The sequence below is a fragment of the Ostrinia furnacalis genome, unplaced genomic scaffold (assembly GCF_004193835.3).
Source record: "Ostrinia furnacalis isolate ACB-3 unplaced genomic scaffold, ASM419383v2 OfSCF0802, whole genome shotgun sequence".
NCBI lineage: Eukaryota > Metazoa > Arthropoda > Insecta > Lepidoptera > Crambidae > Ostrinia > Ostrinia furnacalis.
The window spans coordinates 778,251-799,091 of NW_021131041.1; the positions used below are offsets into that span (position 1 = coordinate 778,251).

General features: G+C 38.2%; 2 protein-coding genes across 2 annotated transcripts; one reads left to right on the forward strand and one right to left on the reverse strand.

The window, feature by feature from the left end:
* The first annotated feature begins 1,092 nt into the window (after window positions 1–1,092).
* On the forward strand, window positions 1,093–15,626 carry LOC114350196 (ATP synthase subunit gamma, mitochondrial). The gene is made up of 6 exons (XM_028300903.1): window positions 1,093–1,278; window positions 1,582–1,799; window positions 8,916–9,079; window positions 10,199–10,363; window positions 10,887–10,985; window positions 14,831–15,626. The coding sequence occupies exons 1-6, from the start codon at window positions 1,187–1,189 to the stop codon at window positions 14,996–14,998; spliced, it is 906 nt and encodes a 301-aa protein (XP_028156704.1). The 5' UTR covers window positions 1,093–1,186; the 3' UTR covers window positions 14,999–15,626.
* Window positions 15,493–19,429, reverse strand: LOC114350197 (glycine cleavage system H protein). Its single transcript, XM_028300904.1, has 5 exons — window positions 19,280–19,429; window positions 17,589–17,707; window positions 17,078–17,157; window positions 16,649–16,777; window positions 15,493–16,141 (listed from the first exon to the last, which is right to left on the reverse strand). The coding sequence occupies exons 2-5, from the start codon at window positions 17,683–17,685 to the stop codon at window positions 15,983–15,985; spliced, it is 465 nt and encodes a 154-aa protein (XP_028156705.1). The 5' UTR covers window positions 17,686–17,707; window positions 19,280–19,429; the 3' UTR covers window positions 15,493–15,982.
* Between the last annotated feature and the right edge of the window lie 1,412 nt (window positions 19,430–20,841).

Below are 20,841 nucleotides of genomic sequence, written 5' to 3' on the forward strand. Positions count from 1 at the left end.
AGTTATGTAAATAAGGCATCATCATAACTTTAGGTAAAAACATTGACGAACTTCTTTCTGAATAAACTTCACCAAACATATCATGGAATCAGAACATGGTAATGGTTAGTTATTACAGTTGGTGGGAAGGATTATAGCAGAGTGAATGGTTATAGTGCAGGCTCAGAGCTCATGAGTTCAAAACTCATGCAATACTGTAAATTGCTATCCAGCTTATATTTACAGTCAGAGCCATGTCAATAATATAATTATTTCCGACAGAATGTTATTTAACATACAATGAAATTATGTGTGAATTGATTTCATCGTTAAAGAAATTGTTTCAGTAAACTCGACTTTTGAGATGTTCGGAAATTCTGTGGTGACGCAAAGGCCAAAGGCTAGTGGATGAACATGAATATCTGTGTACGTGACACATGAACGCGCAATTAGTTTGCAATTATAAACTGCGATGCTCGTTTGACTTCGACGAGATAGCACTATCGGCTAATAAACACTGCCCCGCTTGAACCGACTCCGAAAACTACGATACGTCCGCTATCAGACCCTGACGTCATTATCAGCGCGTCATTTTCAAATTGAACTATTGTTGGTGAAAAGTACACACGCCTACTCGATAATGTGTTTATGAATGCAAGCTATGTATTTGTTGTTACATCATCTCCATTCAATTTTATTGTAATTAAGTGATACAGGATCTACACTATCACATCCGAATCTGATCTTTGGAACTGATGTAAACCACTTTTAGGAGAACAATTTTATTTTCTCCCTTTGGAAATGATTACTGGTATTTAAGACGAAAACATCATAAGGATGACAAGATGTTAAAAGAAACATTTGCAAGCACTGATCATTCTACTAAGCTATTGACTACTTTGACTAGGTAAATACAAGTCCTATTCACCAAAGTGGCTTGCATGCACCAAGAGCAAGGTCAGTTTCTGCAATAAAAAAGCTTTATTATTAACGCTATATGATTTAGTTCAACCTCTTCAAAGACTACCAAAAAAGGTTTATATAGCAAAAAATAACAGCCTGACACAACGCGTCATTTTCGCGTCAAAACACCAGTCAATTGCCACAATCATAAACAATGGTTGTAACGTCAAAATAATAAATTCCCTCACAACTGTTGGCGCTACGTTTGGAACAGTAAATAATAGGAAGAAAACAAAATTCCGAGATGGTTCAGCTGAAGCAGGTGTCTTTGCGGCTAAAGTCGATCAAGAATATCCAGAAAATCACCAAAACCATGAAGATGGTGTCAGCTAGCAAGTAATAAATAATTTAGTGTTCACTAGCACTAGGTATCAGTTATTGTACTACTATGAGTGCTATTAACGTGATAGTATTTATTGCGACAAGTTTGTCCCAACGAAACTTCAACGGCCACATCTTACCAAAACTTCAAACAAAATAATTTCCCCTATTGGGGACGACGTTTATTATTAAGCGGCTATTTATTAACTCACTAAGGTTCAATTTCTGTTTGATTCGTCTTACATTTTGGATGTCAAGTTACTAAATCCAGTCAGTAGTTTGATTTAGAAAGTTTCTCAAATGTCCGATGATTTCCAGGTTCACAAAAGCCGAGCGAGAGCTGCAAGCGGCGCGGCCATTCGGCTACGGGCCGCGCAAGTTCTACGAGTCCAGCCAGCTGGTCAAGGGCGCCGTGGACAAGAAGAAGGAGGACAAGGACGCGCCCGCGCCGCCGCCAGAGCCTGAGCCCGACAAGCCGGCTGACAAGGACGCCAAAGCCACCAAGAGGCTCTACATTGCGGTCACGTCAGACAGAGGTACACACAGCGCTGTTCTGGTACCCTTACGCCCGTTTTCCACCAAGATTGAATCAGATTGAATGAAAATGACAGAATGAATGGTTATTCAAAATATTTCACGGCCTTGGTGGAAACCGGGTCTTAAGGTAGAGAGTACTTAGGGTGGTTCTATCAGGGTAGAATATCACCATTCTCACTCTCGGCTATTGAGGGACAATCAAACATCAGCCCTCACCGGCCCTTGTCAGTGAGAGGAGTAGGCCAATTCTTCCATTTTCCTCTACTCTGATATAAAGTACAGAGGGTCTTGTTACTGTAGTGGAAGCTAAATGACCTGACGATGATGATGAGACTATGGAGAAGACTTCACCCTGCAGAAGTACCAGAAGTACCACATTTGTTTGTACTAGTATTGTTTGTCTGCACCTACCTATTGTCTTTCTCAATAACAGACAAAACAATAATCATAAGATGCAAAGTGTATATTTTACCTATTTGGATCGCGTTTTTGGAGAGTGTTTCTGTCAAAGTTCCAGCGACCCTGAGTGAACCCTGAGTTGTAGAGAGTCCATGAAACGTCTGATGTAAATTGCAACAGTAATGACAAGTAAAAATAACAAAACGATATTTTATTGATGAATTATTTTCGGACGACGATAGCGGCAACTTATGACACCGACCCACTTGCAAGCTTCCAATGTCGCTGGAACCGGGACGAGCGACGATAAGCCTGGGTTATCAGCCTTCTCCCTATCACCGATTTAAAAATATTTGCTAAACACTGATTGCTGATACTACTAATCATTGTTATAGACCTAATATATTATTTAGGGAAGAGCTCTTGGATGAATTTCTTCGGCAAAGGAAGGCCAAAGGAAGACCTGGATCTTACTCACCCACTTTCAGTTTTGTTTGTGTGACAATGCCCGTAGATTTTTTCGTTTACATTTTAAATTTTCAAATTTCAAATTTATTTATTTGCCAGAAACAGGTAACATAATGATGGTCAAATATACATAAAATAAAGTCCATGTTTCGCTAAATACATCTTAGCATGCAATAAAGAAAACAAGATTACAATCAATTACAGTCATGATTTTCATATTCAGTTACAGAGTAAAAGGTTTTTTGTAACAACCAGGTATGTAACTCCTTCTTAAAGTCTTTTAGTGGAAGGAGTTTAATTTTCGATGGCAACCTATTATATATTTTGATGCCCATAGAGTAACAATTTTTTTGGAACAATGTTGTTCTCGGCGCAAAAGCATGCACCAGCCTATCAGGATCTCTAGTGTTCCTGGGGTATATCTCTGCAGCCCTTTTAAAATAATGCATATGTTGTTTCACAAAACAAGACATTTCATAAATGTATAAAGATGGCAAAGGCAGAACATTCAATTTTTTGAACAAGGTTCTACAGCTTTGCAATGGATGTGCCAAACAGATCGACCTGATGCATTTCTTTTGTGTAACAAAAACCTTATTCAATTCGACACCATGACCCCATATAATAATGCCGTATCTAAGAACAGAGCCAACATACCCATGGTAGGCTAGTAAGGCAGTGTGCTGCGACGTTGTTCTTCTAAGCCGACTAAGGGCATATACAAATTTGTTTATTTTTTTACATAATTCCTCGATATGAATTTTCCAGTTAAGGTTGCTATCTATTGTTATACCTAAGAATTTTATATTTTTTACCTCGTCAATAATATTATTACAAAAATTTATATTCAAGTCATTTAATTTATTAAAATTCATTATTTTTGTTTTGGTCAAGTTAACATTCAAATTATTGGCATTAAGCCATGTCACTATTACATCAATTGTGTCATGTATGTCACGTAAATGATTTATTAATGAATATTTTTCAGTCTTTACTATTATAGATATGTCATCTGCATACAAAATTGTCTGATGTGGTGTTACTTCTGTAATGTCATTTATGTATATCAGAAACAATAGAGGACCCAAAACGCTACCTTGAGGTACTCCGTACTTATTTATTTTATAATCAGATTTGAAATTAGTGACTACCTGTTTACTATTTAACTTGGTGACCTCTACACACTGTTCTCTGTCAGACAAAACATTACTAGTTTAGTAAAGTTACTTATAGAGTAGGTAACTAGTTTAGAAATATCAAGTGATTGATAATAATGGACTCGGATAGAACCTTAATTAATCATAAATACTGCTAATTACTTAAGTTAGCGATACATCGACACGGATATATCTTTATAGTCAATGCAATTTCTTGTTAACATTGCTCATTCTAATAAAACAAATAGGCGTATTTTTCTTAAAAGGAAGGGCATGTTACTCGTACCACTCGTACCTATATTACGATGTTTTCCCAGAACTATTATGGAGTGTGGTCATATCACTTTGATATAGAGCTGAATTTAGCAGTCATTTTATTGAGAAGACACCATTGCGGTTTGTTGCTGAAATATCAAGCTAAGGTTTCGTCAGAAGTTTTTGCGCTTTGATATTTATTACGCACCATTGCGCTATGCGAATAACAACATTGAGGATAATCAAGTGACATATTCATTCGAAAATAATCAGTCACTGCTTAGGGAATACCAAATAAACGGCTTATTTCATTGGTGTTTCTTTTTTTAGAGAAATTTGTGGTGTCTACTACTTGAATCAATCTGTAAGATGTTTTCGTGATAGCATTGAGACTTTTATTATAACCACTTTTTAAAACAGTGCAAGTGTGTGTAATTATTAATTACATTTACATTGAAGCCATGTCAAGCACTTACGGTGGGCTACATTACCCGCAAAACTTATAATAAAGTTGTTTAAGCCTAATCATTAACGCCGAATACGTAAAATTAATTAACGTCTTTATTGGTGGACCTGCTGTGTTATTAAAACTTGGCTATTTACTGCATTATCTTTCTGCAATCAGCCCTTATAAGGTCCTCTGTGGCCACGTGCTTCTACCGCCAGTTTAATGTGTTGTTACTGCAACTAGTATGTCAATCGATACTAATTGGCGCTGGTCAATGACTGAAGTTGACCTTCTGCGCTAGGCCGCTCACAAACAAGGCGCGGGCAGTGGACGAAATAAGAAATTCCTGCAATCATACTGATATAAATCAAGCCTTAACATTATTTCCTCTTTCCGCAGAACATAATATCTACTCGTAATAAAGTCGATATACTCAGTTAGTAGTTTTCACACTACTTATTGTTACTCAGCACAACAAGTAAGTAATTCAACCCCGCTTTACTCGTATGTGTGTCTTATATTGTTAAACTGTGCTTTGTTTGCAAGCTCCAAGATGACGTTTTGGACTACCCATAACATAAATTACACGAATGTGACAAAATGCTATGTAGGCAAAAATCAGCTATCGACTGATATTAATTACTAGCACCCGCTGATACTTTAGTCAATAGAGCATGTTGTTCGTTTACGGTTAGCCTTACAAGACCAGTAAGACCTGCAGAAAACGAAAGATAAAATTTCATTCACAACGACACCTTGTAGGTTTTTCTGCTTATCACAGAGTTCGTTTTTGCTGGAGCATTAGGTTTAAAGAACATTTATTTTTCATTAACAACCTTACAGTCATGAGAAATTAACAAATTGTCAAATAGCCAAATACAAGCAGTGTACTTCCGTGGGAATCTTCTTTCTTAAACATACTTAATTATACTTACTTAAACTTTGTTGTACTGTATCATACGTAATGGACATGGCGCACAATTTTTGTTGAAGATGCCAAAAAAAACTACAAAAAATTAGAATGAATACTGTATTTTTATTTTTTTGATATCTTTAAAAATGACTGAAATATTCAAGCTCAAAGTGCGCTCTTCCGCTCGGAGCGATTTACCGCGCGGATTTTGAAAATGTGACGTAGTAACATGAAAAGCAGCATGCAAGATATTATCTGTGTACAATGGTTAGAATGGTTAGTAGGGGAGCCGAAGCGGGGATTTCGGGACTTACTAAAGAGTGGCAGACTAACATACAAGGAAATACTTTGTACCTGGTTGATTACCTCTAAGTATGAATTTTTGATATAAAACGGCATTAGTTCTTATGCCTCTCACCCAAAAAATACCTCAATTAAGCCCAAATTTGAGACCGCAGCCAAACTTTGAGTGACGATGGAAACTAGCCTAGATGGAGGTCACATGAAATTGAACTTCTGCTTCTTCATTGATAAAGACTTATCATTTACCATACCTTAGACACAAACTTGGTTATTTTTCCAGAAAATTTATATTTAAGTGCATAAATGTAAAAATGGCTTCATAGTGCACAAAATTGGCAATAGGTGGCATAATAATGGTTACTTTTATAGCGCATAGTTTGAAATGTGATTGAACGATGACAACTAACAACAGTTGTCAGTTAGGTAAAATTTTATTTTAGTTGGAAAAAGACAAAAAGTGGTAAATGGGTTAACGTGCGGGGGCTGCAAAATCATGTTGTGACGTCACGCGCGAATATTGGAAATTTTTGAAAATTTTAAAAAGTCCGTAAACTTCTCGAGGCTCTATCTTCGGTAATACTGGATGGATTGAGGTGAAATAAAAACTAGTGTAATGTGTGTGATCTAAACTTTAAATTAAGTCATAATTTAACTTAATATTACAACTTATGCGTGTTGTCCATTACACTTTCTATAATCCTGCAACATTCAGGTTATTCGAGCTGAATTTTAAGTAAAGATTAGGTACATCGGATACTATGTAATGCTCTGTCATCGGGTTCGACAGTTTTTGCGTGTGTTGCGCAATGGCGGCGACCCAAAGGTCACAATAAAGATACAGCAAGCAGAGCGTTTTTGCTGTCTAACGCTTTTTATCGCGAAACCATTGGAGAGGCACGTTCTCGTATTGATGATAAGGTTTCGCATGGATGTTTTTGTTAGCATTTAAGTGATTTATTGCTTACCTCATAACTTTGGATCAAACTAACTTTCAACCAGGACAAACTAGACGTTCACTGGCTGGGTTTTTATTGGCGGTCAAGCTGTAGATCCTGTACATAGGAGTTGCAGCGGTGGAAACGAGAGGTGGGAATAGTCCTGTTTGGATCAAACTAAAGAGTATCGGTATCGTGTAGAAATTCATTTGCAGATAAAACTTGTGCGTCTTTAGGATCTCAGGCACACTGTTCGGTAATTGTTTGCTACGCTCTGCGAAGAAAACTTTATACCTACGGAGAGATAGTTCGTTCGTTCGTTTCAGCCGAAAGACGTCCACTGCTGGACAAAGGCCTCCCCCAAGGATTTCCACAAAGACCGGTCCTGCGCCGCTTGCATCCAGGTACTATCGGGGACTCTTCCGCCTGACCACTTTGTAGAAATTTTAGCGTAAGCGCATCGCTCCGGTCACGTGCTCACCCCGTCTCTAATTGGTTACGCATTTTACTATATTTTTACTACGACCAATAAGAGACAATCAGGGCTTAGGTTGCAATACGAAATACCATTGTGCACTTTATTGTCATAGGGTTAAGGTTTAAAACGAAATGTTTCTTTTTCTTCAATCTTTCTTAGTTTTAGGCTGAGTTGCACCATCTAACTTTGACCGTAACTATAACGGTAACCGGTGCTTTTTGTATGGAGTTTGACAGAATTTTGACGTTTGTTAAAGTTAAAGTAAGATGGTGCAACTGAGCCTTAGAATTTTAATAATAGAATTTGGTTACAAACAAATAGATATGTATTTTTTTTAATATTGTGTTTTTATACGAGGTCTGTCTGCTTTTTGCTTTGGCGATCTGTCGACATATTCTCTCCTTTGTTTTTTTGTGAAGTTTCGTGATCAATAACCGATTGATTTGTGTTGACCCGTGCTAGTAATTGGACTGTTTGATTGCCTTTTTATTGACCTCCGCTCGATTACTGAACCATGCCTCTCAAAATAATTCTTATATTTACTTACAAACTTATCTATACATTGTTAACTGTTTAAGTGTTATTTAGTTTGAAGTTTAATTGTTATAGATTTAAGACCTTGTGTAAAGACACTTAATGTGCAATAAAAAATTGAATTTGAAATAAAACTAACTTAATATTATAATATTTACGATAACCAATTACCTGGATCATTGCTACCTAGTGCAATATTTATATTAAATTTTAATAACGTAGATAAGTGTTTCTTTAAAACGGAAAACAAAATATGCATTAAAAATAAATAGAAACCTATTATAAGTTTTTATTAACATTCAAGGATTTAAGAAAGTTATAGCCAGATCTTACAATAATTGTTTTTAAGCCACAAATATTCCTTAACTCTTTACTAATTAATTCAATAACATATTGTTTTAAATTATTAGTTCCGAATAAATTAAATACCTATTAAATAAGTAAAATTCGAAAGTAATTGTATGATTTTGTATTTCTCGCCCTAACTAGCTAAACTAATATCATGAGATTTACACTCATAATATCAACAATAATTGTAGAAAGGGCTACTTTTTTCTCGGGAAATTGCATAGTTACCTCGGAATGTGCGATAGCAATTTTGTGACCCGAGCGGGCAATCGCTAGTTCAAATTTTACACGAAGCCTCATATAATATTTTGTAGCGATTCTTAATTGGGTTTCAAATTGACTAAAATGCGACGTTGCCAAATGAGCGCTACGGATGCGGGTAATAAGCAATACTCAATCCTAAGTGCTTTACATAGAGCTTGGTTTGCTAGGGCAAACATCTACAGTGGTGCGCCGACGCTGCTTAGACTCGAAAAATGAATGAACGGGGGCGGAGCAAAATCGAGCGTGTGTGTGCAAACAATTTAGGCCCTTAAGGTGTCAAGGCGTTCGAGGCCCCGATAGTACTTCCCGCGACCTTCACCAGATCGTCGGTCCACCTAGTGGGAGGCCTGCCCACGCTACGTCTTCCAGCTCGTGGTCGCCACTCAAGAACTTTCCTGCCCCAGCGGCCATCAGCTCTTCGAGCTATGTGCCCCGCCCACTGCCACTTGATTTTAGCGATTCTGCGGGCTATGTCAGTCACTCTGGTTCTCCTACGGATCTCCTCATTTCTGATTCGATCACGCAGGGAAACTCCGAGCATAGCACGCTCCATCGCTCTTTGGGTGACCTTGAGCCTTCTTATGGAGAGATAGTAAAGGAGGCATATTTTCAGGGCTCTGCGGCGGCGTGCACAGTGGCGTGTCGCGGCGGATCCGGCGGGAGATGGCGGCGCGCAAGGCCGAGGGCCCCACCAGCAAGCTGGTCTGCATCGGCGACAAGTCGCGCACCATGCTGCGCCGCCAGTTCTCTGACAACATGCTCATCAGTGTCAAGGATGTTAGTGGCCCTAATTGACCCCTGTATCTTATTGAATGGGTAGTTATCACAGTAGAGAATGCATTTATTTGAGTGCCATTACAACATATTGTTTTAAGCTTTCATGGTCAGTAACAAAATTATTATTATTACATCTCACCCGCAAGTTTCTTCAGTTACTCCGTGACCATGGTGCTTGAAATAGTGCCGAAATATCGGAAACTCAAAATTAAGGTACATGGTAGCAATCCCGTCAATAATAATAATTTTGCCATTAGAACAGACTATCGTGAGGAAAGCTGTTGACATAGCCATCACAAGTGATGATCTTCTTGGTGATTAAAAACCAAGACTATTCTCCACTATCCTGCTGCGTGCGAAATAAAAAACAGTTTATAGTTCGAAAAGTAAGACTCCTTACAGAAGAGCACTTATGAATTCAACAAATAGTATTTTGCTGGCGTAAGTTAAATAGGAGAACGATTTCATTATATTACGATTAAAGCTATCATTCCTGGTTATGAAAAGGCTGATGTGTCGATTATAATGATTTAATAAAGGGTAGTTGTCGCAACATCTGTGGTATGATTTGACATTTCATAAATAATAGACATGGAGCAACGCTTGCAATAATAATGAGCAAAAATTTATTTTGAAAATCATGGTTCAGTTCGCTAAACATTCCGTCGGTCGACGTAACTGTCGTAACTTTTTCTTCCCTGTTGAATGATATTGATGTGGCAGGTTTCAACAAAATGGCAACATGCCAAACAACTCGCGAAACCATCAATTTATTGCGGTAAACATTCGATGAGCTGATCATTTCACATAATGGATCTTTGAATTTGTCTCTTCGATCGTGTGATCTCACACATATGGATTACTTTCTTTGGGATTACTTTATGTAGAGTCACACGTTTACGTAAACAGACTTAAATGCCAACATTCTGCGCATTTATGCTGAAATACGGCCTCAGTTGCTCAAAAAAATGGTTGAAAATTGGACATCCGACACAAGATTTTATGACCGTCTCAACAGACACAATGGAATCATAAGTAACCTACTTATGATTCCATTCATACTTCTCTTCTCTTCAATGTTCCCTTGTCTACAATAACTGACCTTCTCTCGGCGGGCAGATCGGGCGCATAGCGCCGGTGTTCGCGGACGCGGCGACCATCGCGGCCGCCATCGCCGAGGCCGGCTACACCTACGACATCGGCGAGATCTACTACAACAAGTACTTCAGCCCCGTCAAGTACGAGCTCTCCGTCATACCCGTCTTCAACAAGGAAAAGATTGAGGTGAGGACCTGCCTGCCCTTACCACGTTTTCCTGATTTCGTAAGTAAGATGGACAATACAAATGACGAAAATATTAAACAAACAATTGCAACGGAATGGGCCTGTACATACACACCTTTGAACTTTACCGACTTATATGTATACGGTCTTATGGTCACAAAACAATGAAGAGTGCATAAATCCTTCAAAGGTCACACTTTTATATGATTTTGACATGCAACGTTGGTTAGAGAGAAATGCATGTCGGCAAAAAGAGTCGCTTTGTTCATTATGGCCACAAAACAAGTGGAAGCTGAACCTGTTACCGTTATTTCTGCATCAAACTCAATATTTTACGCTAGAGTTCTGAAAAAAAGCTGCAATGGACGATCGAAAGGTATCATAATCCCGTTATAAATATTGCTCTTATGTTTCCAGTCTGGACACCGAAACGCAACTGAAGTACATGAACTTTATTCATAGTTACGTTTACAAATGCGAACCACTTTGATGTTTAGTAGTTGTGTCCCGATGTGACGCGCAGGTGGCGCCCAACATGAACGCCTTCGACGACGTGGACGCCGACCAGCTGGAGTGCTATGCGGAGTGGACCGTGGCCGCGCTGCTCTACTACGCCATGAAGGTAACACTGCACTCAGTGCGGAACGATTTATTTTCTTACACTTCGTAGCTGCTACGGTATGAATAACAAAACAAAATTAAGTCTATTTTTATTGTATCTAACACCTTCGATCAGCAAAAGCAATAATTTATTACGTCTCGCGAAATAACAGCGCACTTGAGAAGTGAGAGTAAGAAACAACCTGTGAGTTGACTTTAATTAACTCACTTCTGAAGTGCGTACTTATTTCCCGAAACTATTTTTTTGCGCTGACTACTTAGATATTCTATAGTCTTTTTCACCTAAGATGATCCGTATGACGTTTCGAATTTGAAAGATTTAGAGATGTCACATAACTAAACCATAGCGATTTATCTATCGATTTTTTTCGAAGAGTTAGTAAAACCTACTTTTAGAGAAATATTTTGTATAGGTGTTATTTAACAAAAAACATGTTTTTTACAATTACAAATATTATTGAAACATTTTTTTATTGATAATATTCAAATTTCATGGTTCATGTTCAAAAAAACGATTCCTAAAAAGTACTGGTTCTGTTTCTTTAAATTAAAAACCATTAATTTATTTTTAATGCGTTTATTAAAGTCAATAATCGAAAAATATAGTTGATTTTTGTGATGTTTTTAATAACTAAGTATTCACTGCAATCGATTAATGAACCGCGGAAATAATCGATTTTATTATACAAGAAATACCCCAGCACTAAATCTATTCCGTTTCACTCATTGCGTACATGAAATAAATGATATTTTTACATCGTATTTAATTAAAATATAATCAATAGACTCAGATTTTACTATATATTTCAAGACAAGGTAGTTATTTTTTTTTATTATATTGCTAATAAAATACAAATATTTTTTCAAAAATATTCTGCATAATTATGTAGTATGCGTAATATGGATAACCTTGAAGTGTCATACGGATCATCTTACGTGAAAAAGACTATAGTTGGTATTGTTGATCAAAGATCTACACATTTTAAGGCTTTTACACTTTTTAAGATGTTAAGTAGGTAACTAAATTTTAACTTAACTTTAAGTTATTCAATTGGATGTAAACACAAGTTAAAAGTTAATTGTTACATGCAATTAATAACTTAAAATTAAGTTAAATGTAGTTGTCTACATAACAACTTGATACCACGTGTAAATCAGCCTTTACTTACCAATCATGAGTAACTTCTTATACCGAACAACACCCTTTCCTTGCAAAGGTACTTAAATACTTCAGTTCACACATAGCAAGCTTTACAAAGTTACTACTAGCTCAATACTAATGTTCGCCAATGCAGCGCACACAGGCCGCGCGCGGCCGCTGTCGAGACCGTCTGCTCGCCGTCTGACGACCGGCTTTCAGCTCAGTTTCAGACTTTTCCGCTAGATGGCGATACACACTACCCTTAAGTCGCGGTGTCCAGATTTTTTTCCCCATATTGACCTCTCCGCCCTTCCAGATTGAAGTATTTTCATATTATTGTAATTATTGAATAATTTTTGGAGGCCCTATGGTACTTGATCTCGCCATTGGGGTCTAAGAAAACTGGAAAAAAACTCATGATGTGCTAAAGGTTGTTGACGGCCGTTTGGTGCAGTGGTTCAGAACGGACTACTATGCCGAGAGGTCCCAGGTTCGATCTACGACCGGCCGGGCAGAAATTGAATGATGTATGTTTATGTAGTATATCCGTCAAGCTAGCACCAAGCATAATATAAGGCGTAGTCACACGTTACATATACCTACCTACCGTAGCACTTTGACAACGTGTGACTGCGGTTTTCCAAACATGAAAATTACTATGCAACTACATTAGCAACCTTGTTCAGTTCAGTATTCTGAAAATCTTGTTCAATACTTTTTCAGCGTCGTTTTTTGTCGTAGTTGGGTTTTAATTTTTAAAAAAGTCGGTTTTTTTTTCAGTAGGATTTTTCTAAATAAGATCAAGAAATATAAATCCCAAGAAACGGGATTAAATAAAGGAATAACTCCAAAAAAGTATATTGGAAATTCATGCTCTTATAATAAAAAGTACCAAGTTAAACTAAATTAAATTTTTATGCGATTTGTATTTGGGCCCTTTGGTATTTCCCACAGGTATTTCCTATCGACTTCGAAAAAGAATCCCTCAAATAGGACTAGAAATCTTTAAGTAATTGGTGTATGTACAGATTATAAAGATTTCTGGACGACATAATTGTCACGAATTACGACGATGACGAAAAGTTACTTAGACTAAAAATGCTCATAAAATAAAATTACTCAATCAAATTAAATTAAACGTTTATGGTACCATTATGGCAACTACCTAGTTAGTATTTCGCATCGATCAAAAAGAATTTCGTAAATCAGAAACCTCGGCGTAATCGGATCGGTGTGCAAAGTGTGCATATGTTATAGTCAAACCTCGAAGTTCCGGCACTCCTAGGTTTGACTAGTCAATCCTCAGGTCTGACTAGAAGTCTTAGTCAAAGCCCAAACATTTCGGCCTCTGACTAAATAATGTTAGTCAAACCTAGGAGTAACTAATTTGGTCAGGCAAAGGTCGAAACTCAATTAAATGGAATCGGAAATACATAAAAAAAATAACAACCGAATTGAGAACCTCCTTTTGTTGAAGTCGGTTAAAAAGTGAATGGAATCTATGGTTCTCAGCTTAGAATATAGAACAAACCAGAAACCGTCAACGCGCTTGTGTGTGTGACCTTATAAATCACTCGGAATCGCAGTGATTTGGTTTTGGAGCAAATAGTCAATGGCCGACGCGCGCATTGTTTACATAACTGTCAGATTGACACTTTATAATTAAATTATGCCGTCTTGTGCCGTTACAACATGTAAGAATGCTACTGGAATTACGAAGAAAGTGCATGGGATCATGTTTTATCCATAAGTAGCACATTTCCAATTCATTTTGATTAAATAATAATTTTCAAGAAAAATCACGTTTGTATTTTGTAAGTGTTGCCACAGGTCAACGGAATATTTTACCCTACTTTTTATATTGAATTACATTTGTCTATAAAAAATTCACGCGTTCATTTTGTTAGCGTTACCACAGAATGATTCAATATTTTCCCCATCCTTTTTGTTTTAATTAGTTTTTAGTGTAATTTCATCCATGACAACCTGATTAATTAAATTATAAGCCACTTGTGGTCTAAACTGAATAAATATTTTTGATTTTGATTTGATTTTAATATATTGAATTAATTTATAATATTACTCCCTAAATAAATTACTATCGTGAATTTTATACTTTCCCATATTCAAAAGTAAGGCATTGGTGTCAAAAGATCAGCAGCAGCAATATTTGTATATTTTAATAATAATTTTAAGTAATAATTGCTTACATACTTACTCTGATTTTCTTTTAGGATACACAGCCAAAGTTGCCTCGCAATCAAATTCAAGTATTGGTGATGTTTTTGATTTGGATTCTGTTTTTGACTCCAAGAAAAGTTAAACTAAAAGCACTATTGCGCCGTAAACAAATGTTTTGTTTATCGCAAAGAATCACCATTTGATGAGAGCGAGAGCAAAAACGAAAATGGATAGTTAACTCTGTGGCCGTGTGTACTTATTTCACTTACTTATTGTTTACTTGTTTAACATCTCTATAAAAAATTACAAAATTTTTACCCCAAAAATGGGGGTGTCACACGGCGCTGGTAACACTAAAGGGGGTAGAGGGGCGCGGGAGGGGAAGTATTTTAGAAATGTTATCGAACACTCCTTCTGGTTTGTTCTATATTCTAAGGTTCTCAGTTGGAATTTTCAATACAGTGTTTTATAAATCGTGTACTTAGGGTCTTCCACAAATTCAGTAATCCTTATTTTGTGGGCAGGAGAGCGCAGCATCGGAGCAGTCTGCGCGGATGGCGGCCATGGACAACGCCACCAAGAACGCGGCCGAGATGATCCGCAAGCTGACGCTGCTGTTCAACCGCACGCGCCAGGCCGTCATCACGCGCGAGCTCATCGAGATCATCTCGGGCGCCGCGGCGCTCAAGTAGCTGCAGCCGGTCTGCTGCTGGGACAGCTCATCGACTATCCCTTAAATCTCACCACTGAACTCTTCAATAAATACTCCCACAATGTGGCTGAATGGTTCGTTCAATGTTGATGCCCAGATCTGTCGCAGCACCTTATCGTATCGCCATGCCAGCTGATTTTACGAGACAGCATTAAAGTCTTCCGCATTATTTAAAAACTCCAGTGAACTTTGAGTTGTATCAAAAGTGGTGAGACTAGGGGATGTCCGAGCGCTGACAAGCAAGCCACGTGCTCTGCTGGGTGTCACCTGAACCACGATAAGCCACCCAGCCTAGCTCCTGCGCGAATATTTATATATTATCTTGTATTTGTAAGTATTTATACACGGCAGTTACGATCGTGCAGTTCACCAATATTTATTGTCCGATGTTTGACTGGTTGCGCGTTTGTTCTGTTTTGGTAAATGAATATAAACGTTTAGTTTAATTTAGTTCTTTTACTTATACAAAATTCAAAAGGTCTTAAAGTATTTATTTTAGGAACTGCTCACCCATACAATCATATTCATATCTGCTTCTTGGGAATAAATAAAATAGAATATTATTTAGAGTTAAGACAATTGAACGATACTTAAATCGTTCTGATTTATATAAATAAGCTTATAAAAGCCTTAGTCGTAACAAACCCTGAAAAACAAACATGCGGAATGTGCTGCCTGAAAATACTAACATTTTACGTAAGAAACACAAACAGCAATTCCTTAAACTCGTACTAACCATTATTTAATATCTTTTTCATTCTTACACAGACGTTTTGTTGAGATTCTAACGTAGAGTCAGTTATAAACCTTGACTCGGTAAAACAGCAAATACCTTCAGGGATTTTGTTACTTAATTTGTAAGCGTTAACATCTAGCCTCTGTGCCGTTGTATCGTTGTATGACATATTTAGCAAGCGCTCGTGACGAAGAATGTTGGCTACGCTTGCGCGATGATGCAGTTTTGCTAGTGGTCCTGCAGGTGCTGGTCGTAGGCCGCCTGGTCCAGCAGCTGCCGCAGCTCCTCGGGCTTCGACAGCTTCACGCGGAACAGCCAACCTTCTTCGTAGCACGATTTGTTTATGAGAGAGGGCGTTGACTCGACGTTGTCGTTCTTTTCTGTCACCTGTAAGATTCAGATATCATAGAATCATCATCATAGAATCAGATACCTACGGACTTCCTACTATGTTACATTGTTAGATGTGTAAGTAGGATAGGACCAGTGTCTAAACAAATTTTTACTTTTCATGAGCTTTCTCTCGATAACAATCTCGCTCTTTCTTCATATTGCATTAATTTTGGTCAACACTCAGATTGAGGTTACATTTGCTCGGAAAGACAGACACGAAGTTCCTTTTTGCAATTTTCAGTTGTTTTTGTCCCAATCAGTCAGAATATGCAAGGGCCGCTTGGAAGGATGTTTTTTTAATAAGATTATTAGCAATTTGTATTGCCCGAATTACTAATAGTCCCATTAGCCCCTCGTGTTAAGCTAAATAAGCTTGTGTTACGAGTGGGCTCACCACAACAGTCGAGCGGCGGTGGGATTCGAACCCGCGTTCCTCGGATCTCGAGTCGGCCAGTCCGACCCCTTCACCGTTGGCTATCGTGGCTGGGCGAGGATGCTTACCACTCCAGACACGGGCGTGTAGACCTCGCTGGCCGCCTTGACGCTCTCGAGCGCGCCGCACTCGTCGCCCGCCGCCACCGCCCGCCCCACCTCTGGGAGCTGGGCGAACACCACCTCTCCCAGCGCATCCTGAAGATCACAGCAGGGGAAATGAGATAAGGGTAGCAACTGCCTGATGGAAACATGAGGAAGTTGGGCCTGCCCATCGACTACAATTATCCGCGGATTGAATGGCGCCGCGCCGAAGCAAGAAGATGATTTGGTCGTGATTCTTCTTGTTCTTTATGCCTTGGGAATATCTGTCTTGACTTCTACATGTACACGAACGTTAACTCGCGTAAGTAGGTATTATATCGAACAGCCTGTGTCGCAGAATGGAAACCAATTAAAATGTTGTAATGGTTAATTTAATAAACAAAGTATATTCACCTGCGCGTAGCTGGATATGCCGACAGTGCCAATGTTGTCTGAGACCGAGACCCACTCGTGTTTCTTCGTATAGTACCGCGCTGAAAACAACATATTGAAATATTAATCAAGATTACAAACACATATTGAACAACAAAATTAATCACAAAGAAAATCATAATGGTAAGTTTATAAAGAATGAAGAACTTCGTACATCATTCGCTAAGCACAGAAGATAATGTCAAAGAAATAGAAAAAGCGTGCATGTTTGTTTATTGCAGCTACGATAGATTGTATTTCACAAATGAGTAATTTCTACTCCAACTCGCATTAGCTAGTGCGTCAGACTTTACTCTGAAGTCAACTATCATGCCATTTTGATAACAATATACTTAAAATAAGAAGTCGGTGTAATAAATAAAATACAACTAAATATTTTATCGTTCGGAAACATCTCAATCATCAAGCCGATTTAATTGCGCAAATGCAGGCATCCATATCTAGCTTAATGAAAAATAAGACAATACTTTACCTTTGTTTTCCGTGCTGTAGAGAGCCCTGCTGCAGTAGTGTGCGCGCGCGCAGCGGCCGGCGCGGGAAACGCTTCGTACGAGACCGGTTAGAACCATCTTCGCTTATAACTTTTCTTTTCTGAAACGACATACCTTAATAATAAAATAAAGTTTAATAACATATTGGAAGAGGAGTTGAAACATTTCCATTTCTTGTGGCACCGAAAACTAAATAGAACATGAGAAATAAAAGACAGAGCTTTTCATGAAAATAATTCTGAATTGATTGCGTTCTATTGTTTTAAACTTTTATGGTCACTAACATAATAATGGTCACGAAATAGTGAGTTGGTAAACGGTGGTACGGGAGGCAAGCGTAATAAAAGACTGCGAAAGAAGATAGACCGATATGTCTGCCCATAACATCTCACCCGCAAGTTTCCTGAGTTAACTACTTCGTGACCATGGCGCTTGCAACAGTGCTGAAATATCGGAAACTCAAAATTAAGGTACATGGTAGCAATCCCGTCAATAATAATTATTATGATTGCATTCTATTAACGTGTTAATCGTTTTTAATAACTCATTATTAGTTAAGTATTAGGTCCATGCTATGAAGTCAAATAAGTAAGTTCTGTTCGCAAGCACGAAGTTGCAGTTGGATAGGTCATAACCTGTGGTTCTTTACTACGCAACAATTTTACTGTTGGCGTGATACCAGTATCTCCTTGACCCGTTGTTATTCACAAAAAAATGACATAATATTGAGTTATTGAGTGCACGCTGTTGTTCACTAGAGCCACTAGTGAATCACGCGGCGCATCGCTGAGCCGTCCTGCAGCTAGCTCTAGCACCAAGATAAACTCAAGTGGTATTCTAGACCTAGACAACATTGGCATTTCATAAACTTTACATACTTACCATGTTTAAAATGATGAAGACGTAGGCACAAAATTATCAAATAGCACTGAACTCATCACTGATCATATCGTAGGTGTTCCTCTCAATTTTGAACTTAATAACGATATCCGAGTTCATTGTTGATAACGCTATGTTTACTTAAAGTTTTATCTTGTATCGTTGTTACTACTCGGGGTCTTAAGAAATACTTAAACATTTTGCTATCCGACTAGTGCCGACATTGGTATTTAATAGTGGACGATCTCAATGAGGATGACCACGTGTCAACAAATGTTTTACGTTTTCAGGGTTTTATTGCACACTTTACAGGGTTGATTTCACGTACCGACCAATTTTTAAGAATAATTATTCGAAGATTTGATTATGTAGCTACAGCAGCTTTTATTTAATAAAAAAAAATACAAACCGTCAAAAAGTTTGAAATGTTATAACGATTTGCAATTTACCTACACAATTAACAACATAGAGTTAGATTCTCCAAGATTATTAATTTATCAAGCACGCAAATAAAATATAGACTAATCTTAAAGTATAAAATATTATTAATTTCATTTCAGTAAGCATTTAAAAAAAAAAGAAGAGAAAAAGGAATGGGAATAATCGCCATCAATAATTTCGCATTTAATATTAATACAGCTTAGCTAGTAAGTCCAGAACCTCGCATTAACGCCAAAAATAGTTGTCAGACTATAAGACTTTAATTTCTTACTATTGTCATACACGGCTTGTTTTCTATTTAGATATTGTAGTAAGTTATTATGTAGTTTATTAAAAATATAATTTTAAATACCTGTCACACCGTAGGGAGCGTCTCACTAAAGCTGGGGACCGCAAACGGCGAACGCAGCGAGACTTCGGCGCGAAATGACGACGATGTGCGCGCGCGCCGCTCTCGTCGCTATCAATATTCGGTATCGGCGCGTTAACTAATAGACACTTGGCTAATGAGAAAACAATAAACTAATTTAATCTATAATTATAATTAAGAAAATTAAAGTATCCTAATTAGTGCTGATTTCTATTAGCGCCATACTTACAGAAGCTAATGTGCTTAATCTTTAAACTAATTTATTTCTTTGTCCTATTATCAAAAACTCATAAATCTAAAAATTATAAATCTAAGTTTTGAAACTCAAACTGGAATCACTTGTTGACACCAAATAAAATCAATAAATAAATTATTTCAATTTTAAAATAAGTTCTCGAATTTTATGATGAAACAAATAGAATAACAAGCGTTATTTACATAAACAACAAAGTTAAAGAACGGCGCACGTCGAGGCGAGTCGAAGGCGACTCGTTATCGCAGCATTGTAATCGTGACGATAACGACTGTCCGCTGGGGGTCGACTGACGTAACTCGCTGCTGGGGTAACCATGGCATCGTCAAGTAGTCAACGTGGTCTACGGTCCCCCCGGCCTCCTAAAATTGGCTTGACTTTTATTGCATCAGCCATGCCAAACCATGATTTTCTTTCCTATTTCATAGACACACAAGTGGTCATAGAGCCTTGCACTTCCTTCTAAACACAATCCAGCAATGCTACTTCCTCCTCGTCTACCTTTTCTAGGGGGGTGCGATTGTCTTTCAATCTTCGAATCGGTAGGTAACTCCAAAATCCTGGGGGGTACCAGAGGGAATAGTTTCGGATTATAGAGAAATTGCGCTTGTTTTTTTTAATGCACAACGAGCATTGAGTTATAATGTACTACGTAGTAATATTACTTCAATGACAACGAGGAAGTTCTTGGCCTGTATCTCACCTGATGGTAAGTGATGAAGGTGGAAGCGAGCTTCACCCGGAAACCTCAACCACGGAAGAACTGGCTAAGATCTTACCTCTAACTGCCGGAACACAACAATGCTGTTAACATTGTTGTTATGGCGACAGACTTAGGTAAGATTGCAATGGTGCAAACACCATGGTATTAGCTAGCCAGGCGGACTTAGAACAAGCCCTACCACCAACCAAACCGAACAGAAAAATCTGCCCCCACTGGGAATCGAACCCGGGACCTCTGCGTCTGAAGCAGGTGGTCTTACCACTAGACAATTTACCACAGAGGCGGTTATTGTGATGTTCTAAAACGTATAAAGAACTCAAAGTTACACAGCCTGACAGTAGCGCGACGGATAAGTAATAGCAAGTTGCAAGTGGTAATGGGCAGGGTACATAGTACGCAGGCGGACGATGGGGCAGCAAGGTTCTGGATTGGAGGCCACGTACCGGAAAGTGCAACGTGTGATGTTCACCTACATGGTGGACTGACGACCGGCAGGAAAGCGCTGAATTGCAGGTCAATGCCAACCGGTCAATATGGAAATCATTAGGGAGGCCTCTATCCTCGTGG